The following is a 26,472-nucleotide window of genomic DNA, read 5'->3' on the forward strand; positions in this document are numbered from 1 at the left end:
CTGAGGTAAGACAAAGTCTTCTTCTAGTGTGACTTTTAGTGCAATTCCTAGGGGTAATTCTGAGACGCTTGGTAAATATGGACCCTGAGGCTGCAGTGGGCATGACCTCACCAAAACTGTACAATTGAAGATTTGAGAAAGGTAGCTTAGTGAGAGGAATCTCAATTTCTGCTAGTAGGGTCAGAATGTGGTGCCAGCTGCATGAATCCACACACCCAACCTGACTTTTGTTAACAGTTCAGACTGGTGGTGACGGTGGTGGTGCTGTAAAAGTGTGGGGAATGTTTCCTTGGTACACTTTTGACCCATTCGTACCAATTAATCATCTCTTGAATGCCACAGAGTATTGTTGCTGAAAATGTGAATCCCTTCATGGTCACAATTTACAGATGGCTACGTCCAGCATCGGTAATGCACTATGGAACAAAGCAAACTGATTTAATGAACATGACAACAAACCCACATTCTTCAGTGGCCTTCTCTAAACCCAACAGAACACCTTTGGGATGTGAATTTCCCCATGGGATTAATAAAGTATCTATCTCTCTATCTATCTATCTATCTATCTGGTAGAATGGGAAATTGGAAACAGGAATGTGCACATGACAAATCGGCAGAGTTTGCGAGATGCAATCATGTCGACATACAGTAGACCAGAATCACAAAGGAACATCTTGAAGGATCCATGCTATGACGAATTGAGGCTCTCTTGAGAGCAAAAGGAGGCCCCACCCAGCATTAGTATGGTGGTCCTAAGAATTTGGTCAGTGGATGTATAAGTTTATTGGGGGTGGAGGGGGTTAGTCACTGACCAATACAGCAAACTAAGAAGCAATCAGGTTCATGTGGAGTGAGCTACTGTTACAATGTAACATCACAGCACCTCCGAATGCTAATTATTCTGTCATCTGGCCTCTCCCCAGTGATGAACGCATTCTTTGTTGGCAGATGACAGATCAGCTTCCGGGCTCCCGTGCTGTGCAGAAGTGGCGTAAGAGGAGTTTAAGAGCAGCAATCCCAAGTATGTCTTTTAAAAAGGCTGTATCCTTTATGCTGATATTTAGGAATTTTTATAGGAAAAAGGGTTATAAAGCTGGCTGCCCGCCCACCACTTCCCGTATGTCTTAGTCAAATGGAACTTTAGGAAAAACTTCTCAGAGAAGCAGACAAAATAGCTGGTAGGAGACCATTTATAGGGAGCTCCCGGTTTTCCAAGTACAGCTGGACATGACCCGCAGCTGCCTCTCCCTTCACCACATCCTGTCATACTTCCCGATTCAATCCTTCAGCTCTACCGCTCATCCATTCAGGAACATAATAGATGGAAACAAAACCAAATTAAACGCTGTGGATTTAAATGCAGAAGAGTTCTAATGCTCATACTGCAGATTACAGTTAGTGGAGTATCTTATTCTGATTGGATTAACAGCAATACAAAACTGTGATGGGCACTCGGTTTGGAAATCTTAACAACAACATGCACCAAGCCCCTGGCATTCATTTATGGTGGCTTCACCCGACAAGAATGAAATGCATTTCGAGTATGGGCACATGGGGTTATTAAGTGGTTGTGTGTGTTTTTACTTTTTCTGTACTGGAAGATTTCAGGGTACAGATGAGCTCTGTTCCTAAGGACAGTCACAATCTGATTTTGTGTGTAACTCCGGACTTACACCGCCAATGTCCGTGCATGGAGAAATTAGCAAAAATGTATAATGCTTTATTATTTGTACTACAGGAAAACGTTTCAAACATATTATTAAAAAGACAGTGTGGCAACATTACTGTGCTTTAAATAACAAAACAAATAATTTTCTAGGGGTTGACAATATTAGCAAAATTATATACCATGATGTGTACAAAATTTTGGACAGTAGCAGATATATATCAAGGTATAGACCTAAAAATCTAAAAAATGTCTTAAATGAAGTCCTTCCGACTTAATCTATAGCAGATTTTGTATGTTTGGGTCCAGCCAGTACGTGGACGGCAGGCGGCCATCTAGGAAAATGTTTGTGTTGCTGCTGAAAGAGGTGTTGGTGAGACCAGCAGGGGGCGCTTGCCCTGTGGTCTGAACGTGGATCCCAATGCCCCAGTGCAATTATGAGGAATCTGTGCTGTAAATATGGCGCCATCCCTCAGATGAGACGTAAAAACGAGGTCCTGAATCTCTGTGTTCATAAAAGATTCCTGCGCATCCTTTGTAAAGAGTAAGGTGTATGCCAATGTCCAGGCTAAATTGCCCACCATGTTCTAGTGATAGATAGATAGATAGATAGATAGATAGATAGATAGATAGATAGATAGATAGATAGATAGATAGATAGATAGATAGATAGATAGATAGATAGATATTAAAGGCAATATATAATAGATAGATAGATCTTTCACGGGGGTGAAAGCAAAAATGACTCTATACCAGGGATGGGCAAAGTCATTCCTGGAGGGCCGCAGTGGCAGCAGGTTTTTGTTCCAACCCAGTTGCTTAATAAGAAGCACTTATTGCTCAAGTAACACTTCTGCTTCATTTTAGTTGCCTCGGTTGTTAATATTTTGAACCCTTATTGCTTATTTAGTCTTAACCCTTTGCGGTCGTTAGGCCAGAAAACTGGCCTTAGTAAAAAGTGCGCTATAGGTCGTCAGGCCACCAAGTTTCTGACCGATTTGCACAGTCGCCTGGTCGAGAAAAGTGGCCTGTGTTATTCCTACTTGCTTGAAAAAAATAACTGCTGTAATTATTGGCGTTTTTTCAATAATTAATTACGACTAATGTAGCGTGACGTTGAAAATTAAATACGACTGCAAAGGGTTAAACAGCTGTTGTCTTAGTTTTTAATGGCTCCTTATTAGCAATAAGATGCAAATGACAAAAGAAAGCAGCATTTCTCCTTTTAGTTTATTACCATTTACGCCAGTGTGTATTTATTGTGCACTATTTGGTTTAATTAAATATTTGGAAGGAAAGTGAAGAGAAAAAAGTGAAAAATTGAGTCCATTTTAGACTTCAAATCATTTGGATGATATCCTTAGAAAGTAAAAAAAATCTAGGATATGAGAATGGCCTGACATGGCAGAGTTAAACCACTAACAAGCCATGCAATTTAATTATTGGCAAAGATTATGTTTTAATTAAGCAACTGGGTTAGAGCAAAAACCTGCAGCCACTGCGGCCCTCCAGGACTGACTTTGCCCACCCCTGCTCTATACTGTATTCAAATCAAAACTACTTTGCTAGTGTGTGTGAGAGCCACTAGTTCGAAATGATTTGAAATTCAGTTGAAAAGATAGATTTTGATATTTTTTGTGTTCATTCACAGGAATGGATTGGTCATAAGCTGAGACCACCATAATTGCAGACCCACCTGTATATAGTTTTACAAAAAAGCTTTGGAATGGAGTGAAAATTTTGACTCTTGAGATTTCAACAAAGTTACCGATTTCAAACATCCTTGAACGTGACTGAACATTTGCAACAGAGTTCTAATAGACGTGTAAGTTATGAAGTGGTTATGTGTCACATAATATAGGAGAAAATATTTTAATGGGGTCAAAACTTAAGACTTTGCGATTTCAGTGAACATCCACATTTTGAGCATTCCCGAACATGATTTGATCATTTATAAAAAAAAAAATGTATAAAAAATAGCTTATGTGATTATGTGTCTTTATTACTTTTTTAATGTTGTCTGGGAGGACAATGTATATTTTATTCTCCGAACCTGACCCGCTCACCATCCCACAAATTTTCCATTTCAATGCAGCATACATCATAACATAATGGTGTGTGGTATAAAATCTTGTAGAGAATAGCGAGAATCAACCAGGCAAACAGACAGGCCAAAATTTCAATGTAAATCAGAAAATCCCAAATGGCTGTAAAACTTGTTAGCCCTCAGTCTTCAGGAATGTTTGAATGTGACATTAAACCAATTTGTTTTTATACCCTGGCATTCACAGCACTTACCTATACACGTTGGGAAGAGGTCTTCATTGTTGATCTGAACCTCAATCCACTCCATAAGTAGGGTCATGTACTGAGGTGCAGGCAAAGCCGTGGGCTTCTTGTATTTCCAGTCATCTTGCCACCGGTACTCATACCTGGGACCCCCAGACATGATTGGACACGTCTTCTCTGTGCAAAATTCACAGATAGTGCCATAGATCAGGTTAATTCTGTTAAAAAAGTCCACCACGTGCACAGCCACCCAGTCGTTGAGATCTTCACCTTGAGGGAGCTGCACGGCTGCTTTCAGGTCCACCCCCGAGCTCAATGAGGCCTGAGCCTTTTTGTGCAACTCAAAGCGCTGCGTGCCAGGCTCAAATTTGCGCTTGGGCCTGAACGTCTTGTCCTTGTTAAAGACTTGCTTCAGGGCTATTGACATGGCTGAGCAGAATCTTGCTTTATGGATTGTTATTAATGAAGAAAGACAAAAAAGCTCTTCGGGATTGTTGAAAATAAAAAAATAAATAAAGATAAAAAAAGCCCACTAACAGTCGTTGGCAGTGAAAGGAAAGATCCACGCAGGCTGCTCCTCAAGACCCCCTCTCCTTTCCTGTAAAAGTAAAGTCAAGTGTTTATTAGAATACACGTTGGAATTATTATCAAGAGTAAAATAAAATAAAAATCTGAATTAGTGCAAGATGCTCCAATTTGGGGAGTTCATAACAAAATGTTTTGTTTTTGCCTCATGAGGTAGACGTACATAATAAACCAGAAGAGCTTTGACACACTGCGATGGACTTGCACCCTGCCCAGGGTTTATTCCTGCCTTGCACCCTATGCTATAGCTGTGGTAGGCTCCAGCACCCCCCATGACCCTGTTCAGGACTGAACTGACTGAGTTGAGTCAAATATATGAAATATTAAAATGTGTGCCTTAATTTAAATGTTTAAATTCAAAATGTTCTCAATTGTAATAGAAATGTTTCAATTTGTTTTACTCTCTGATTGGTCCATAGAGAGCTAGTAAAGGATCAAAGATCAAAGATAACCTCATATTCATAATCACTGACCATGACATAGTCTGAAACGATACCCCACATGCCTATGCTTGAAATGGTCATTTTAAACCTTCTGGGAGTCACTCATAAAGGGCAAGAACCACCAGTAAAAAATCAGATATCAAAAAATATGATTGTATTAATAGTCACTGAACTTGTAATAGCATTAAAGGACACTCTATATGCCAATATACCCCCCCCCCCCCTTTTTTTTTTCCAAAATTTGAGAGAGTAGGGAACAGGTCAAGGAGACCCTGCAGTGGTGGAGATCTGCTCTAGAGAGGAGATGAATGAAGGTCAGTAGGACCACCAAGACAGAATACATGTGTGTGAATGAGAGCGACGTCAGTGGAATGGGGAGGATGCAGGGAGTAGAGATGGTGAAGGTGGAGAAGTTTAAATACTTGGGATCAACAGTACAGAGTAATGGGGAGTGTAGAAGAGAGTGCAGGCAGGGTGGAGTGGCTGGAGAAGAGTGTCAGGAGTGATTTGTGACAGATGGGCATCAGCAAGAGTGAAAGGGAAGGTCTACAGGACGGTAGTGAGACCAGCTGTGTTATATGGGTTGGAGACGGTGGCACAGGAGACAGAGCTGGAGGTGGCAGAGTTAAAGATGCTAAGATTTGCATTGGGTGTGATGAGGATGGACAAGATTAGAAATGAGGACATTAGAGGGTCAGCTCAGGTTGGACAGTTTGGAGACAAAGTCAAGAGAGGTGAGATTGTGTTGGTTTGGACATGTGCAGAGGAGAGATGAGGGGTATATTGGGAGAAGGGTGCTAAGAATAGAGCTGTCAGGAAAGAGGAAAAGAGGAAGACCTAAGGGAAGGTTTATGGATGTGATGAGAGAGGACATGCAGGTGATGGGTGTGACAGAACAAGATGACAAGAACAGGAAGATATGGAATAAAATGATCTACTGTGGTGACCCCAAACGGGAGCAGCCAATAAAAAGATGAAAAGTAGCAACTTTCACGTATCATATCCCATTATGGGGTGGATCCACCCCTAGGGTCTGCACAACTTCAAAACCTTCTGGTCGTTTTTTGCTTAATACACCTATAGCTTTTCTCTTTATCGTAAGGGTGTAATTTCCTGCTCAAAATATGGTCCTAAAAATGATATTTTTGTTCAGGTCTACAGGGACAAAAATATGGGAGAACCCCAAAAAACTCAACATCTTCCATAAGTAGACATCCAGATGAGTCGAACAGTATATTGTATCTACTCGTAGTAATGAGTAAGGAGCAGCTGGACCAAAAAATAACCTGAAGTGATTTCAAAGCATTCAGAAGTCATTCTTAAATACGCCTCGGTGTGGTGGAGATGGTACTGGAGTAGATGAAGCTACAGGTATCGTGTACCAAAACACATAATAAAACCAAGGAGGCCAAAATATTTTAAAAAAATCACTTCTGCTGAATGATTCATTGGCTGAAAGCCCTCAGTGTTGGTATGTCATGGACAGGATGTGCAGCATTGTTCATAATGACACTCAGTTTTGCTTTAATTCTCTCCTCCTCTACTAACTCCAAGGGATCTGGAGTGTGTCCCATACCTGAGCCTGCCATTTCAATTGGCTTGTTGATTTGGTGGGCCTGTCTTGAAGTGATGTCACCAGCTCAGCACACCACAGTGTACAAAAATCACTTGTGTCATGAACTAGTCAGAGTCAGTCTTTGGGGATGTCATGTTAAGAGCCTTCCAACACGACTAAAGACAAAATCAAACCTGTTTGAGGGTGCATATCACAGACCACCTGGAGCGAGTTTTTGGGGAATGTCAAATTAGAGCCCACTGCTACGACTAAAGACAAAATCAAACCCGTTTGAGGAGTGCATGTCACACCAGGTGGAGTGAGTCACTAAACACGTCATATTAGAGCGCACCACTACAACTAAATACAAAATTAAATCCGTTTGATGGGGCATATCACAGACCAGCTACAGTAAGTCATTGGAGTTGTCATATATTAGAGCCCACTGCTACGACTAATGACATGACTGAGCAGCCTGTCTTGAAGTGATGTCACCAGCACACCGCAGTGTACAAAATCACACTGACATCACAAAGTTGTAGAAGATGTGAAGGATGTCACTACCCACAATAAAGGAACACAGTCTCCTAAGGATGAGGAGCTGGCTCTGCCCTTTCTTCCATAGTTCCTCAGTGTTCCAAGACCAGTCCAACCTGTCATTGATGTGGACCAAAAGTACTTGTAGGAGTGCACCACCTCTACATCCACTCCCTGTATAGTGATCGGACATAGAGGCAGTTTGGTGTAAAGAAAACTCCATAACTAGTTCCTTGTTTTTGCTTGGTTGAATGCTTTCTGAGACCACCGTCCCTACTGTACCACCCTATTTGCTCTCAGTCATCCAGATTTAAAATGAGTCTCCCATGGCCAACTTGAAAGCAGACAACTGTTCTTGTAGAAGGGAAAAAAAAAAAACGAGGCAAGTGGTCAATGACAGATGGCAAGTCGTTAGCATGGAAACCCCGCTCGGAAGAGCAAGTGGCCCAGTCATTTCCCACTTGGTTATGCAGATGGAATCATACAAACAATTGTTGTTAGCTATTTTGAGTTCTTTCCTTCTCATGCAATGGACGTGGCATGAAAGAAATGCCACTACAGCCAGCTCATCAGTTTAAACAATGTGCCCGTAATGTTGATCCCGTCTCTCTCTGTCTTTGCTACTGCTGAATGAAGGCTGAATGATCTGCTGTCATTTGGTTTTGGATTTAAATAACATTAAACTCATAGTAACGTAACATTCTCACACCTACTTAAACCAGCATAGGGGTGTTGGAGGCATAAAGCCTCTCTAGGCAGGACTGCGCACAAGGCAGGGACAAATACAAGGCCACCTCTGACCCAGAAAATGCCTCCGTAACTCACCTGAAGTGCACTGAGCTTATGAGTTGTGCAAGGTGGTGATAAAAGGATTAGGGTTAGTCTCGTCAGACTTGACAGAATGACTTCAGCAGATGCCCCATCATGTGACCCATTTTTGGGTACGTCAAGACTTTTTTTTTTGGAGGGGGATGTCATATTAGAGCCCACCACTACGACTAAAGACAAAAGCAAACCTGTTTGAGATGGCATAACGCAGACCAGCTGGAGCAAGTCGTTGGGATGTCATATTAGAGCCCACCACTACGACTAAAGACATGATTGAGCAGCGTGTGTCATGGACTAGTTGGAGTGGGTTGTTGAAGATTCGTAAGAAGCCCACCGCTACGACTAAAGACAAAAGCAAACCTGTTTGAGATGGAATAACGCAGACCAGCTGGAGTAAGCTATTGGGGATGTCATATTAGAGCCCACCACTACGACTAAAGACAAAAGCAAACCTGTTTGAGGGGGCATATCACACCAGGTGGAGCAAGTCACTAAACATGTCATATTAGAGCCCACCACTGTGACTAAAGACAAAAGCAAACCTGTTTAAGGGGGTGTATCACAGACCAGCTGGAGCAAGTCATTGGGATGTCATATTAGAGCCCACCACTATGACTAAAGACACGATTGAGCAGCGTGTGTCATGGACTAGTTGGAGTGAGTTGTTGGAGATTTCATATTAGGACCCCACCGCTATGACTATACAAAATCAAACTGACTTGCTAAGATTATATAAATAAAGGCAAAGACTGAAAATTGCTGGGAAAAAGTCGGCCCATGTCAGATGACCTTTATGCTGCTGGGATGGACCCGTTTGAGAATGGATAAATTACGGCCAACAAGCCATAAAATAGCAACACTCAGTCATAGCCAGGATTGACATTTTGTTTTTTTGTTTTCCCTTGCCCACCCCCCATCTCCCCCTGACAGTTTCCCACGTCTTTTTATTTCAGTCTTGAGAATGTCGCCAGGCTGGACACTCCACCCGCAGCTTTGTGCCTTTTCCTCTTCCTCCCGGTAGCTTGATGTACAGGACAGACAGCTTCTTTATCAGGATGATTTAAAAGGCAGAGGGCTGCATTACTCGCATTTCCTTCTGATAAATATCAGACATGCCAAACAAATACACAAGCAGTCGTGAACTCCGCAGTGCCCTTTAAACCCCTACACACCTTTGAAATTTGCACAGCAGAAAAAAGAATCCATACATCCAAGGATCCATTTCCTGGACCTCTTTATCCATTTCAGATTCACAAGAAGCTCTAAATAAGAAGAACGAAAATCAGCGACCCTGAGCATTTCACTTAATATCCAAGTCTGTAATAAAAAAGGCAAGCTAAGGTCGAAACCGAAAGTCAATCCTACATTTCAGAACAAACTGGAAACAAAATTGAGAACAAGAAAAAAAAAAAAAAAAAAAACACGCATAGTCAAAGGGAGCAAAAGTCTGAATTAGCGTAAGCCACCTGAGTTTGGGGCGTTTATAAGAAATGCATTGATTTGCTTCATGAAGTGGAATACATAATAAACAAGAATCATTGTGTCAAATAATTGAAATTTTAAAACGTGTGCTTCGATTGAAAAGTTTACAGTCTACATTGTCTTGATTGCAATAGAAATGTGTCACCCTCTAATAGAGGTCCATAGGGGGCTAGACCCCTAGTAAAGGATCAAAAATCAAAAACAACATCATATTTGTATCACTGACCTTGAAATAGTCTAAAACGATACCCCACATGCCTATGTTTGAAATTTATCATTTTTAATATTCTGGGTGTGGGTCTTAGTGGGCTCGGACCACCAGAAAAGAATTTAATATCAAAACAATTATAATATTTGTGATCAGCAACCTTGAAATAGCATAAAACCACACTCCACATGCTTATATACCAGATGCGACTTTTTGAAGTTTTGTGTGAAGGAGTAACTTTGACCCCTCATAACCCATTACGCGGTTAGCTGATGTGGCCTGCACTTCTTCAAGTCCTGCTGATCATTTCTGCTGAAGGCACCTATTGCTGTCCTCTTTATCATGAGGTAATATGGGTTATTTTTGTTATATGTTCATAAAATATGTATTCTAGATGAAAAGATGAATATGAGACTAAAGTACAGAAAGTTAGATTTTATTTCTGGACAAGATTTTATATAGAACATAAACAATATAGAAAAAAAGTCTGAATTAGCGTAAGCCACCCGAGGTGTTCAGTAGTTATTCTCTGTTGGACATACTGTATTCAGCATTAACCTTTGTGGTGCGTCATCTATTGTAATGTATTTTGTAATTCATATAGTAATAAAATGCATTACTACAAATGTTTGTGATGCACCACCTGTTGGAATGACAAATGCAATGTGTGTGTGTGTCTGTTATATGCCATTTGTTATGGCATTCGTAAAAGCCATGTTAAAGTTTGTGATTCACAAGCTATTGGAATGACAAACGGATGGTGCACTGCAAACGTTAACGCTGAAATCTATATTGATTACTTAGATTTCAATGATGGGTAGTACAACTGGTTCACCTTAATAAAAGGATAAGTGAGTATCTGTGTGTCTGTCTGATTGCTAGGTCTCTGTCATTCTAACAGATGGCACATTTGAAGCATTTGTAATAATAAAATGCATGACATTTGTCATTTCAACAGATGGCACATCACAAACATTATCACTGCTTTTACAAATCCCATACCTAATGGCATATAACAGAGACATATGTATTGCATTTGTCATTCCAATAGACGGTGCATTACAAACGTTTGTAGTAATGCATTTCATTACTACAAATGTTTGTGATGTGCCATCTATTGGAATGACAAATAGAGGGTGCACTGCAAAAGTTAACGCTGAGGTCTACATTGATTACTTAGATTCCAGTGATGGGTAGTACAGCTGGTTCACCTTAATAAAAGGAAAAGTATCTGAGTATCTGTGTGTCCGTCTGATTGGTATGTCTCTGTCATTCCAACAGATGGCACATTTGAAGCATTTGTAATAATAAAATGCATTACATTTGTCATTTCAACATATGGCACATCACAAACATTAACACTGATTTTACGAATCCCATACCTAACGGCATATAACGGAGACATATGCATTGCAATTGTCATTCCAATAGATGGTGCATTACAAACATTTCACCTGGTTTTTTGGATTATTTATTTATGTACTGTTTTATTGAACATTGCACTGTGGACACTTTTTGGTTTTGTGTTTGACTGTTTTTAATAAAAGCACATGAGCACTTTCCACCATCCCCTAGCTCCATCTGAGATTTGTCTCGTCATAACTATCGATGGTGTTGGGTTCTAGAGACCCCCACATGTGAAGAGGGAGTCTGGAGGAGACCGGCACCATCAAAGAGTATCCATGGAACAGTCCTTTAAGACATCGGAAAAAAAGCATGAAAATGACACACTAACGTCACTGAGCCTGATTTTCACAATGGCACTAAAGCTGTGACAAAGCAGCTTTACCAACTGGGCCACCATCCCTTATAAAAATTCATAGTTACCAAAAAAAAATTCTACATCTCATGTGGCGCAAAAGTGTACTTCCTCCAGTAAATCCCTGCATTTCATTCACCCGAGGGGGCCGCTAATAAGAAAATAACAAAGCCCTGTTCCGGGCCGCTAATGAACACTGACACTTCTGGCCAAGAACCAAAAGCTGGAGACAAAGCCAAAGTCTGAAATGCCTGTGGTGGCTACTGCTTCAATGCTTTGTGAGGATTTAAATACTTTTACACCACAGGACAAGTTGTAAACCAGAATCGTGGGTGAGGGGACATCGACTTCTGCCCATGGTGCATTTTTTTTTTTTGCCTTGGGGGTGCTGAAGAAATGAACCTCGCAGCTGGAGTGGGAACACACTTCTTAGTCCTGGAGGTCAGCGGCACAGTGCACCCCTCAGCATCAGTCCATTCACTGTAGGCTGGGTCTGCAACCCACTAGCCACGGGGCCTGAAGCGGGAGCTTAACTCATATATGCCACTAGAGAGCTCTGTCATTATCATCATCTTTGGTGTGAAGACTCGGCATTAGTATCAGAAAACTACAAAATATATCATCATGACAGCTGATTTGCAGCAAGGGGTGCTGTAAAATGGCAACATCATGAATTTTCAGAAGTGGCCTCCTGCTCCTCGCCGGGACTGGGACATGGGCACTTCAGATGTAGGACAAATTCTTATCCTAGTGTGATTTTTAGTACAATTCCTAGGTTTCATTTTGAGACACTTGATAAATATGGACCTTGAACTCAACTTTTTTGTGTATCACAATAGTTGTATTAATTCGTTACTCTGTTTTGGCTGCTATTTTGTTTTGTTTGTCAAGAGTTTGCTGCCAGTTTGCGACCACCATTATGACACCAGCAGCCACTTCAGAAGTGCTGCATTACCTTGTAGTCTGTATGTGGATCCCAATGCCCCCCAGTGCAGTGACAGGGACACTTGTGCTGTAAAAATGATGCAGTCCTTTGGATGAGATGTAAAGCTGAGGTCCTGACTCTCTGTGGTCGTTAAAGATCCCTGGGCATCCTTTGTAAAGAGTAGGGGGTATCCCAATGCCCTAGCTAAATTGCCCTCTTCAACCTAGTCATTCTGGCCCCCTAATCAACCCCAATCTCTAATTAGCTATCTTCTCTCACCCCATCACCACTTAATAACTAAAGTAGGTTGCGCTTACTGGTGCAAAAATGACACCATCCTTGAGACGTAAAACCGAGGTCCTGACTCTCTGTGGTCATAAAAGATCCCTGGGCATCCTTCATAAAGAGTAGGGTGTATCCTGGTGTCCTGACTAAATTGCCCACCATGGCTCAGCCATTCTGGCCCCCTAATCATCTCCTGTCTCTTATTGACTGTCTTTCACCACCTAAGAGCTAATATGTGGTGAGCACACTGGCACAAAAATGGCTGCAGTCACATTATCCAGGTAGATGCTGCACGTTAGTGGTGGGTGAAGTGGCTCCCCACTCACTGAAGTACTTTGAGTTGTGATAAGAGAGAGGTTGGGAGCATGCGCTGATAACCAGTTGCAACACCCACCACACATCGAACCACCTGGATTGGGACCCCAAGGGTAATGGGTGATAGGGGTGGGCGGTATGACCAAAATTTTATATCATGGTATTTTTCTAAATTATCCCGGTTTCACGGTATTGGACGGTATTTTTTTCCACATGCATGAGTGAATGTTAACCACATTTTCCACTGCAATTACTGCAGTAGACTGACTAAGAATAACCTATTCCACTGTTATGAGAATTGTACATTGTACAAAAAAACATTTTAATGTGCACACAAGTATTAATACAGGTTTGCATGGCCCCATAAATTGATAGTTTTTAAGGGGGTGACACTAATGAAGAGAAGGAATCACACTGCAAGACAGTTGCAGTCAAAATATAGAACCTTTTTATTGAACACATTTTGCAAAAACTTAAACTATGATTTTGACAACATATTTTCAACCATCCAAAGAGGTATTTAGACTTAGGAAAATATCCAGAAGTGCTTGTCAAAAGTTGTATTGCACTGAACATGTCTTAGAAAAGGAATAAATAAATATTTTTTGTAAAACAACTACACTTTCTGTTAATGTTAACAATCTCTGTCCACTGACACGTTAAAGTGACTTTTTCATCAACTTTACCATCAATAAACTGCATAATATTTAAACTAATAAATAATAATAAAATAAATAATAGTATTATTACTGATAGCTGCACTATTACTTCAAGACTTCAAGCCCAGGTGCATTACACAGTATTCACCAAATTAAAACAAAAAATAAAATAAAACAAGTACAACTTTGTGATGACATCCTTACCAACTGTACCATCATTTAGGCAAACTGCATTAATAGATAGATAGATAGATAGATAGATAGATAGATAGATAGATAGATAGATAGATAGATAGATAGATAGATAGATAGATAGATAGATAGATAGATAGATAGATAGATGTGAAACGTGTTAACTTAGATAGATAGATAGATAGATAGATAGATAGATAGATAGATAGATAGATAGATAGATAGATAGATAGATAGATACTTTATTAATCCCAATGGGAAATTCACATTCTTCAGCAGCAGCATACTGATACAATAAATAATATTAAATTAAAGAATGATAATAATACAGGTGAAAAAAACAAACAATAACTATGTATAATGTTAAATATTAACGTTTACCCCCCCTGGTGGAATTAAAGAGTCGCATAGTTTGGGGGAGGAACGATCTCCTCAATCTGTCTGTGGAGCAGGACAGTGACAGCAGTCTGTCGCTGAAGCTGCTCTTCTGTCTGGAGATGACATTATTTAGTGGATGCAGTGGATTCTCCATAATTGATAGGAGCCTGAATAATATGCTTTAATAAGCTTTAATATGGGCCTTGCTTCAAGCTAAGCTATATACATAAATAAAATAACTGCAACTTGCATTTACTGTATAATGCTATTTGTGGTATAGCCCTACGGAAGTGCATTAGGGCCACGTTGAAGAAAAAAAAATACAGTAAAGAGGGAAGAAAAAAAACAAACTACCGGTATATGTCAAGAATAAAGTCGACATGCTGACTTTATTCTCGACATTTCCACTTTAATTTTGACGCTTATGTCAAGATTAAAGTCAACATTTCCACTTTATTTTCATAGTTTACTTCATAATTAAAGTAGAATGTCATAAACTAAACTTCATCCTAAAATCAATGTTTAATTTATGACGGAGTTTGAAAACATGTCGTCACACTATTACACAGTACCCAGGTACATTACACTGTATTGAAAACAAGTACAACTTGGCTTGCAGTATTATCCAGTAGTATAGAAACAGTATTTACACATCTGACCTTTTAAAACTAAAGTATCTCCAGGCTCTCTGTCCATTTTCACCACGCAGCATTCCTATGCTACCGCCCACTATTTGGTGGTGTAGCAGTGAAAAAGAGCCCTAGTGCAACAAATCTGTGTTTAGCGGTGTAGCAGTGAAAAAGGTCCCCACTTGAACAGTTTCCCGCTGCGCCACGTTCCGAACATCGTTTAGGCAATTTAAACCGGTGTTGCGGTATAAGAAAAATCCATATCATAAAAAAAATAAAAAACGGTTTTCGGTATGAACCGGTATACCGCCCAGCACTAGTGGGCAACACCTCAACACCACACTGGAACAGCGTGAGGTTTTATTACAGTGGCTGGAGTGCCAGTCCTGCCACCAACCCCCAAGTTGTCCCTGTAAGTTGGAGGACCTGCTTGCAGATTAAAGCGCTATATAAATGTGAACAATTATTAATATTAACTGCTCACGTTTCTAGTGGTGTGTTCTCATAGGTCATCGACTCAACCGTTTAAAAGGTCGGCTGAAAGTTTATTCCCTTATCTGAGTTGCAGATAGAAACCCCTTTATCCAAACTTCCTAAGGGTTGCTAATGTGGTCTGAATTGACGGTACACATACATTAACTACAGTAAAGGGAATGGGGAAATGGTGGTAAAGAATTAAACACTGCTGATAAACCGCTGACTTTACACCAACCCCTAGTATTAAACTTTTCCTATTTAAATTTGGCCTATACAGTGGCACTATGCATGCAAATATTCAGGATTATTTTGCAGCATAATGTTATTTTATCCACTAGAAGTCAGTAGAATATTGTTTCAAGTGTGCTGTTCAGGGTTAACGGCGGAGTGGTGGCTCTGAGGCTAGGGATCTGCACTGGCAATCGGAAGGTTGCCAGTTCAAATCCGTAAATGCCAATAGGGACTCTGCTCTGTTGGGCCCTTGAGCAAGGCCCTTAACCTGCAATTGTTGAGCGCTTTGAGTAATGAGAAAAGCACTATATAAATGCAAAGAATTATTATTATTAAAGCGGATCATTATATATCATGTGGACTCTGACTTAGGCTTAACTACATTTACATGGAATTCCAAGCCTGGTATAAAATTAATTCCATCCAAATAGGACTTTAGAGTGGCAAAATGCATACAAATATTATTTTTTTTAGCATCATAATGTTATTTTATCCACTAGATGGCAGTAGAATAGTGTCCTGAGTGCTGTACAGGATTAACATTGTAAAGCAGATCATTATTAGTCACTCCGAGTCTAACTCAGACGTAACCACATTTACATAGAATTCCAAGCCTGGTATAAAACTAATTCCATCCAAGTACGACTTCAGCGGGGCAAAATGCATACAAATTTGTGATTATTTTGCAGCATAATGTTTTTTTTTTGGTACACTGTATTAAACCCCAAGGGAAGCCACTAGATGGCAGTAGAATATTGTCCTTAGTGCTGCTCAGGCACAACACCATAAAACGGATCATTACTTGTCACTCCAAGTCTGACTTGTGTTTAACCACATTTACGTAGAATTCCAAGCCTGGTATCAAACTAATCACATCCAAAAAGGACAATAGAGTTGCAAAATGCATACAAATGAATATTCATGATTATTTCACAGCATAATGTTATTTTATTTATTTTATTGGTACACTGTATTAAACCCTGAGCAGAGCCACTAGATGGCAGTAGAATATTGTCCTTAGCGCTGCTCAGGCACAACACCATAAAACGGATCATTACTTGTCACTCCGAGTCTGACTTGTGCTTAACCACATTTACATAGAATTCCAAACCTGGTATAAAACTAATTCCATCCAAAAAGAACTTCAGCTGAGCAAAATACATACAAATATTTGTGATTATTTTGCGGGATGTTATTTTTTTGGTACACTGTATTAATCCCAGAGGGAAGCCACTAGATGGCAGTAGAATGCTGTATGGGCTTAACACTGTAAAGCAGAGCATTACATGTCACCCAGAATTTGGCTCGGGTTTAACCTCATTTACATTGAATTCTGAGTCAGATTCATTCTTGGGGTTAACATCAAGGATTTTAAGAAGATTTTATTTATGTTGTTTATTTGTTTATTTAATTTTTTTTTTTTTCTGCAGTGGGCTGGCGCCCTGCCCAGGGTTTGTTTCCTGCCTTGCGCCCTGTGTTAGCTGGGATTGGCTCCAGCAGACCCCCGTGACCCTGTAGTTAGGATATAGCGAGTTGGATGATGGATGGATGTTTATTTTCTAGGTCACTGAACATTAAGCCTGCAGAATGTCATTTTGTTAATACAAAAATGAGATAGATAGATAGATAGATAGATAGATAGATAGATAGATAGATAGATAGATAGATAGATAGATAGATAGATAGATAGATAGATAGATAGATAGATAGATAGATAGATAGATAGATAGATAGATACGTACGTACATACGTTCATACATACGTTCATTCATACATACATACATACATACATACATACATACATACATACATACATACACATACATTATTAATCCCAAGGGGAAATTCACAATGAATGGGTAACAGTTCAATTGTAAAAAATAAATTTTTAATATACCTGTAAATGAAAATTAATTAGAATGGCGACATTGGTGATTGATGTTGGGCCTTAAAAAAGAAACCTATTTGGGACATCCCTACATGCTATTGTGTTTCTAAATCTGTCTAAGCGCCCTGAGCCTGCCCTCCCTAAAGTGTACCAAATGAGAATACCAAAAACGTAACATCACACTCTGAAGGCTGCACACACAGTCGAATTCGGGGTCACGAGAGAGCATGGACAGGGCCCAACCATACACACTCCCATGGGGCCAATGTAGACTCTACAATGAACTTCACTCCCACACATTCTTGGGGATGCAGGAGGAAAATTGGATTACTTGGAGTGAAAAACACACACATGGACACGGGCTGATTGTGCAAACTCCAATCATACCAAGGACATTGGATCACCGAGGCAGCAGCACCAATCACTGTGCCACTCTGCCACCCCAATATAAGACTAAGCTGAATTCAACAAAATTAAAGTGCTGCGTCAGCCCAACAGGCAGAGCTTGAAAAGGAAGGTCTGATAACAAAGGGATGAATAAATCAGTTCTGGGCACTTATTTGAATATTGTGACGGCAAGCGGAAGGCCTGGTAACCTCCACAAGGCCCAATGCCGAATGCCTTACTGAGACGCGGCAGCACCTCCTGAAAGTAAAGGGTTAACGCCCTGTAGCGGGCCTGACGTGAGCGAGTCCTCCCTGAATAAAGACGCCGTTCATTCTAAGAAGAAAGCCGAGAATTGTGCAAACTCAAGCCCACACATGCAAAAATGTTTGAAAGAAATCTCTGCATCATCCACCACAAGGATAAAAAAAGAAAAGAAAGTCAGACGTCCTTGGCAGCCTCAATGCGTGATGACCACAGTGTTCTTTTTCGCTTTCTGTATCATTTGCCTTTTATAAGAAATCACCTGATCGGTTCCAAAAGTGGCTTTAATAGATTTCTTTCTATATATCAGCAGAAGTGACACTCCATATCCAGCGATGGTAACGGGTTGTACTTTTTATGGTTCACTGCCAGTGATGATTTGAGCTCTAAACATCTGACTGTCTGCCCAGCTGGCCTGTTTTAAAAAAGACTCAGCATAAGGGAGACACCAACTTATCAAGCGACTCGGAATTACTTCTAGGAAACTGCACTAAGAATCTGACGGGGATAAGAATTAGGACACGAGAAGTAGTGATGAAGTGTCCTCCACCCAATGCCAGGTAGGACAATAAAGGACATGATGGTTTTACAGCACCCCAAGCCACAAAGTTATACTTAAAGGTGGCGTTTCATAGTGTCCTTGGAAATCTTGATGACGCTTCAGAGTTTTCTGTTCCCATTACTTTGTTCTTCTAAGTGACCAAGTACTGCGGTAGAAGGTTGGACTTTAAGGACCTTCAAAACACGACTTGATTTGATTTTTAGAAGAATTGAGTGCATAGGACTGGCAAACTATGTTGGGCTGAATGGCCTGTTCATGTCGAGATTGTTCTAATTCTACTGACGCTATGGCTTCACCACAAAGATGATAATAATTGTAGATGGATGGTTCCTTACCCTCCAAGCAGACAGATAAGCATCCCAGCCACACTGGGGGGGGGAAGAGAGGTTCCAGACCCGGAAGTGATGGCCAGAGAGGATGGATGGACAGCCCACCAGGAAGAAGAGGATGCCGCTGGGGAATCTTTATGATGGCAGCGGCCCTGGATATCGGTGACAGAGCAGGGGCATGCTGGGAGATGTAATCTGGAAGGGCAGTCCAGCTGGGGTCCATGGGTGCCACAAGAGGGTGCTGTAGGGAGACGCGTTCCCTACCATCTTGGATTTCCGTATGACCTGGAAGTACTTCTAACGGGCAGTAGGGCAGGTCCTCAATATAAGGGACCGCACTCACTTATCCTGAGCTGGGAGGACAGACAGCAACACTCAAATGGAGGAGGGTAGTGCGGTGGTGAGAGGAATTGGGACGAGAAGTAGTGAGGAGAGAGATTACTCGTGTTTTCTAGTTTGTGCTTGCTACTTTTGGAGGTATTTTGTGTAATAAGCACATCCTTTATTTGAACCCGGGACTCTGAGTGTGATCGTGTTTGGGGTTTGGTGACGGCTCGGTTCCTTCACAAATATTAAAAGAAGAAGAAGAAGAAAAGAAGGAAAACATAATAAGGTAGGATACCGCACTGAGCTTCACGGGTTGCCACTCTACAACAACATCAAGAATAAGACTGTGACGAGCACCAGAATGGAAAGACCAAGACACACACACCGAAAAAAAGTTAAGCCCAATAACTGGCATGTTTCCTTCAAAATAAACATTGGACTACTCCGGGACCCTTGATAAATACAGGCACTGATCTTGAATACAAAGCTGCGGTCGCCATAAAAGTGCGACAGAGTTCAAGTGTATGGTCACGTGTACAAAATTTTTAAATTTTCCTCACGTGTCTCCTCAGAACAGTGATAATAAAATCGGTATCGACACACACAAAAATAGTGTGGACTGTAGGGGGAGCTGGTGCATCACCCCAAACCAGTGGCGGACCGTGCATTTCACACTTAGGCCTTCAGTAGTGCTCCGTCTGAATCAACCCGCCCCTCAAAAACTAATTTATGGTTATAAAAACCGTCTTAATATGCAGAAATACAATATAAAGAGCCGTTGCATCGCAGATAGATAACTCGTGTAGACACAATAAATGCCTTTATTGAATAGACAAACCAGGGGTGAACAAGTTCCTTTCTACTGCAGCTACAGCCCGCGACACACATAAAAAACATCAATAATAACTCATAAACTTGCAATATTATTTAGGAAAATCACAACATTTTACTCACCAAAAATTCGGATTATTTGTAAACAAAATCCATCCTCCTGTCTTTCCTCAAAAACAGTTCAATTACTCTGTCGTACAGATTATCCGTGTGCTTCAGTTCCATCACGAAGTCCCTTTCTATCGCCACCGAAGCTAATGCTGAAAGTCAAACCTGCCCTGTCGTATTTCCGGCATAAGTTTTAATTCGCTTTAGGGCTGAAAATGTCTGCTCGACAGAAGCAGTGCACACGGGAATGGTCACCGCCTAACATACCAATGTGTACAGCTGCCCCATGATGCTCTCATTCAGATTTTTATATTACACCATCCTATCCAATCAACGGGTCTGAATACGGTGACGTTGCCGTACACCTGCTAGAGAGCCCTAGTGAAACCAACTCAAAATCTGATTGGTTGAAGCAACAGTTTAATCGACATTTATTTTGTGTTAGAGGGCCTGCAGAACGGATTGTGAAGGCCTCCCGGGCAGACATCTTTGACTTTGACCCTGCCTGGCAACAAATGATGGCTGAAATGTGATTGGTTAAATGCTTTAATACGAAAATACATGTCTGGAAGCAGCACAGCCATCGGAAAAGCTATGAAAGGAAGCGGGCAGACTATTTGGAATTATTTAATAAGTATTCATGGACAAAATATAATTAACATCAGTTTGTGATTCAGATATTTTTTTTAGGCCAGCAGAGAAGGCCTTGCAGGCCCTGACGGCCCACCACTGCCCCAAACCCATATGACGACCGGGAGAATCAAAGCAAGAAAATGAAAGGGCATTTATTACAGAAGCAGGCGAAAAATAAATGCAAATGCCAAAGAAACGCAGGAGTGTTCCAAATAACAAAACCTGAGCATCCTTGCCTTCCTAATTATCCCTCGCTAGGTCTGCCTCACCATGTCAGCCTTCTCCCTTCACCTCTGACCTCTTTGTCTGTTGAGCCATTGGCAGTGGTTACTTCTCATCTCCAAGCCTCCTCTAAACTGAAAGCAGGGACATTTTAAGTTTGAGTCCAGGAAACCTTCTGTGTAAGCTTTGAGAACGAGAGATCCAGAGATCAGTAGGTACCCCTAATGAATCCCCCTTAGTGGCGTCACATTTCCCTACAGGAACACAGCAACAGAGAAAGCGTGTCGAATAGCCAAAATAAATACTAGGCAGTGGTGCTGTAAGAATTATGTTTCTAGACTTCTCTAGCGCCTTCAACACCATCCAACCTCTGCTCCTTAGGGACAAGCTGACAGAGATGGGAGTAGATTCATACCTGGTGTCATGGACAGTGGACTATCTTACAGACAGACCTCAGTATGTGCATCTTGGGAACTGCAGGTCTGACATTGTGGTCATCAACACAGGAGTGCCGCAGGGGACTGTACTTTCTCCGGTCCTGTTCAGACTATATACATCGGACTTCCAATACAACTCGGAGTCCTGCCACGTGCAAAAGTTCGTTGACGACACTGCTATCGTGGGCTGCATCAGGAGTGGGCAGGAGGAGGAGTATAGGAACCTAATCAAGGACTTTGTTAAATGGTGTGACTCAAACCACCTACAACTGAACACCAGCAAAACCAAGGAGCTGGTGGTGGACTTTAGGAGGCCCAGGCCCCTCATGGACCCCATGATCATCAGAGGTGACTGTGTGCAGATGGTGCAGACCTATAAATACCTGGGAGTGCAGCTGGATGATAAATTAGACTGGACTGCCAATACTGATGCTCTGTGCAAGAGAGGACAGAGCCGACTATACTTCATTAGAAGGCTGGTGTCCTTCAACATCTGCGATAAGATGCTGCAGATGTTCTATCAGACGGTTGTGGCGAGCGCCCTCTTCTACGCGGTGGTGTGCTGGGGAGGCAGCATAAAGAAGAGGGACGCCTCACACCTGGACAAACTGGTGAGAAAGGCAGGCTCTATTGTAGGCACGGAGCTGGACAGTTTGACATCCGTGGCAGAGCGACGGGCGCTGAGCAGACTCCTGTCAATCATGGAGAATCCACTGCATCCACTGAACAGGGTCATCTCCAGACAGAGGAGCAGCTTCAGTGACAGACTGCTGTCACCATCCTGCTCCACTGACAGATTGAGGAGATCGTTCCTCCCCCACACTATGCGACTCTACAATTCCACCCAGGGGGGTAAACGTTAACATTATATAAAGTTATTGTCTGTTTTTTCCTGAATTGTTATCACTCTTTAATTTAATATTGTCTTTATCAGTATGCTGCTGGAGTATGTGAATTTCCCATTGGGATTAATAAAGTATCTATCTATCTATCTATCTATCTATTACAACTGAACAAATGATAATAAGTCTTTACTGTGGCCCTCACTTACCGTTAAAGAGTCCAAAGGAGAACAAACCAAGATTGTGGGTGATTTCAAATATCGAGGATCAGTGGTTGCCAATACAGTCAACAATGTTAGAACTTGAAAGGCCCAATCCCAGGGAACCTTCTAGAAGTTAAAAAGTTGTAGCGGATGCCACATGTGCTATTATTCCGTGGGCAGTTTGCCGCCTCTTTGGGTGCATTGCAGGGAAGAAGGACGCTGTAAATACACCTTTATTTAGGGGGAGGTCATAACTCGGTCAGGGCGGTTGGTGTTGAAAACTTAAAAACCGGAAAAGAAGGAGAGAAAGAGAGACATCTTGTGGTGGAGCAAAGAGAAGAGACGAGGTAGCGCCAAGTAAAGTATCTGCTCGAACAAGTTCTTATTTGAAGACTCGGCGACACAAGGGAGACACGTCTCGTGAAGACGGACTTTTTTTCTTTGATTTCGCTAACGAATACTTGGAACGGTAGGATTAAACTTTGTTGTTATCGGCTCGACGGCCAGCGTATTCTAGTAGGGTTTTTGCCCTGAACAATAAGAACAGTAAACCCATTTGGACAAACTGGTTTCTCTTATTTATGAACATCGCGCACTTAAACCAGGAAGGGAGATTTTCGATTGCTATGTATTTGTTTGTTTGTTTTTTCCATCCATCCATCCATTTTCCAACCCGCTGAATCCGAACACAGGGTCACGGGGGTCTGCTGGAGCCAATCCCAGCCAACACAGGGCACAAGGCAGGAACCAATCCCGGGCAGGGTGCCAGCCCACCGCAGGACACACACAAACACACCCACACACCAAGCACACACTAGGGCCAATTTAGAATCGCCAATCCACCTAACTTGCATGTCTTTGGACTGTGGGAGGAAACCCACGCAGACACGGGGAGAACATGCAAACTCCACGCAGGGAGGACCCAGGAAGCAAACCCAGGTCCCCAGGTCACCCAATTGCGAGGCAGCAGCACTACCCACTGCGCCACCGTGCCGCCCTTGTTTGTTTTTTTCATATGTAAAATAACATATGTGTTATTCTTTTGCTTCTTCTTTATTTTGTGACTAGACAAAGAGCCCGTTTCGACAACGTAAGATGAAACGGGCACGAGTGGAATAATATAATATATAATAAGTATAAGCACCACAAACCTGATATAGGTGTATTGAATGAATGTGTAATTAGGCCTTGAGCTGTAGTCGAAATCGCCTTTCAGGCCTCTAGAGCTTTAATCGAAGTCACCTTTCTCTTTGAATTTTTGCGGCCGTAAATCCGCCACCTGCCGCGATGTCGGTCTCGTAAGGTTTTTCGGGCAGCTGCGCAGAAGGTGACTGCGCATTCGGCTTCGCATGGACGTGAGTGAGTGAGGAGACTGGCAAATTATGTACTAAGATATGGCTTGTTGTTAATGCTAAGCTGGGACTGGTGGTGGGGGGTCAATAAAAGGACAAGTGTTGGTCACGTTGCCGATAGATTTTAGATATTGAACTGCTTTACACTACCAGTTTTCTAATCGTGCTGTAACCCGGGGTTTAGTTGTTCTCCCGGGGCAGCGGTACAAAGTACCTGGAAAGCCAACTTACCAACTCAAGTCATGATCCGTATATTTAATGCCTCGTGCCTGAGCATTCTTCTGCATGGTTGGCAAAACTCGGACTCTGATCGAAAAATTACGAGAACTCTAGAGAGTTACGCAACAAATTGCTACAGAATCGTACTGAAAATAAAGCATACTGACCACATCTCAAAAACACTGAAATCTACAGTCGTCTAAAACTAAAACTGGTATCGGAACTCGTCGTTAAGAGGCAACTCATATGGATAGGCCACATGCTCTGATGAAACCCTGAAGAACCGATAAGAAAGTACAGTAATCCCTCGCTATATCGCGCTTCGACTTTCGCGGCTTCACTCTTATATGTAAGCATATTTAAATATATATCGCGGATTTTTCGCTGGTTCGTGGGTTTCAGTGGACAATGGGTCTTTTAATTTCTGGAACATGCTTCCTCAGTTGGTTTGCCCAGTTGATTTCATACAAGGGACGCTATTGGCAGATGGCTGAGAAGCTACCCAATCAGAGCGCGTATTACGTATTAAATTAAACTCCTCAAATATATTGTGAGCAGGGGGGCTGTTCGCACCCCTAGAGGATATGGACGCTCCTCTAAAAAAACGCTGAAAGAATACCTTCACATTGCTCCCTTCCTTGCGGCTACTTTGTCACGCGATATGCTTCCCGCAGGGTGCTTCGCATACTTAAAAGATTGAACGGCACCTATCAGTTTTTGATTGCTTTTCTCTCTCTCTCTGACATTCTCTGCTCCTGTCGCGCACTCCTTTGAAGAGGAAGATATATCTGCATTCTTTTAATTGTGAGCTGGAACTGTCATCTCTGTCTTGTCAAGGAGCACAATTTAAACTTTTGAAAAAGAGACAAAGGGTGGCACAGTGGTAGCGCTGCTGCCTCGCAGTTAGGAGACCCCGGTTCGCTTCTCAGGTCCTCCCTGCGTGGAGTTTGCATGTTCTCCCCGTGTCTGCGTGGGTTTCCTCCAGGCGCTCCGGTTTCCTCCCACAGTCCATGGGTGGATTGGCAATTCTAAATTGGCCCTAGTGTGTGCTTGGTGTGTGGGTGTGTTTGTGTGTGCCCTGCGGTGGGTTGGCACCCTGCCCGGGATTGGTTCCTGCCTTGTGCCCTGTGTTGGCTGGGATTGGCTCCAGCAGACCCCCGTGACCCTGTGTTCGGATTCAGCGGGTTGGAAAATGGATGGATGGATGGAAAAGAGACAAAAGTTTGTTTGCAGTCTTTGAATAAAGTTCCTGTCTCTCTACAACCTACTGTGTTTCTGTGCAAATCTGTGACCCAAGCATGACAATATAAAAATAAACCATATAAACGTATGGTTTCTGCTTCGTGGATTTTCACCTTTTGTGGGGGGGTTCTGGAACACAACCCCCGCGATCGAGGAGGGATCACTGTACGCCCTATATGAACCATCTGAGAGGTTTGAAATGCCTTAAGTGGGTCATGCAATAACAACGATGGTGGAGCACATCGCCAATATCATCGATGACGATCTTAAACTGTCTCCAGCTGAAATCGAGCGAGAAGCGCAAGATCGGGAGTCATGGAGGAAACTTGTTCTCACCTGAACAAACTCTGTCTAAAGATAGCAGAACTTGGACTCTGAGCGAACAAATCACGAGAACTCTAGAGAGTTACGCAACAAATTGCCCTTTAAGGGAGAGGTCATAACTCGGTCAGGGCGGTTGGTGTTGAAAACTTAAAAACCGGGAAAGAAGGGGAGAAAGAGAGACATCTTGATCTATCTATCTATCTACTTTATTAATCCCAACGGGAAATTCACATACTCAGCAGCAGCATACTGATACAAAAAAACAATATTAAAGAGTGATAACAATGCAGGTATACAGACAGACAATATCTTTGTATAATGTTAACATTTCCCCCCCCCCCCCCCATACCCCAGTGTATGTAAACACTGTAAAGTTTCTAAACTCTTTTGGGGCTCCCCCCAATGGGACAACATGCCGAAGAGCATCCCAAAGTGCGATCGCCGCGTCTATGGAAGATAAGACTGTCGATAAGCCGGGACAACTGCAGGCTCCCACCACTGTGGTGGCTTGCCGCAAAAAGAAATCCAAAAAGATCGCGGTCATGTTATGAGCACCTGCCATCGATGGGAGATGCAGGGAATGGGATGACTTGGCCATCAAACTGGCCATGACCCTGCTACAATAAATAACCGTGCTGTTCCTGTTTCAAACTAAATAAAGTTGGTTTCACTAAAATACTGAGACCCAGCCTCGTGTTTGGGGACAGAGACTCGCATGTCACAACACAATAATAATTCATTACATTTATATAGTGCTTTTCTCAGTACTCAAAGCGCTAACGATAACTTGAGTACGCATTCACTGAGGTCAACCACATTTTGCATACAAGTATTAGGTACAAAACGAAGATTTCTATCAACG

General features: G+C 42.0%; 1 protein-coding gene across 1 annotated transcript in view; it reads right to left on the bottom strand.

Moving 5' to 3' along the window:
• The window catches only part of LOC114654474 (MOB kinase activator 3B), a 90,456-nt gene that overhangs the window by 55,407 nt on the left and 8,577 nt on the right, over positions 1-26,472 (bottom strand). The window contains exon 2 of the mRNA XM_028805046.2: positions 3,965-4,553. Coding sequence (XP_028660879.1) covers positions 3,965-4,382 — 418 coding nt within the window. The 5' untranslated portion in view covers positions 4,383-4,553. The remainder of the gene's footprint in view (positions 1-3,964; positions 4,554-26,472) is intronic.

This window comes from Erpetoichthys calabaricus, chromosome 7 (assembly GCF_900747795.2).
Source record: "Erpetoichthys calabaricus chromosome 7, fErpCal1.3, whole genome shotgun sequence".
NCBI lineage: Eukaryota > Metazoa > Chordata > Cladistia > Polypteriformes > Polypteridae > Erpetoichthys > Erpetoichthys calabaricus.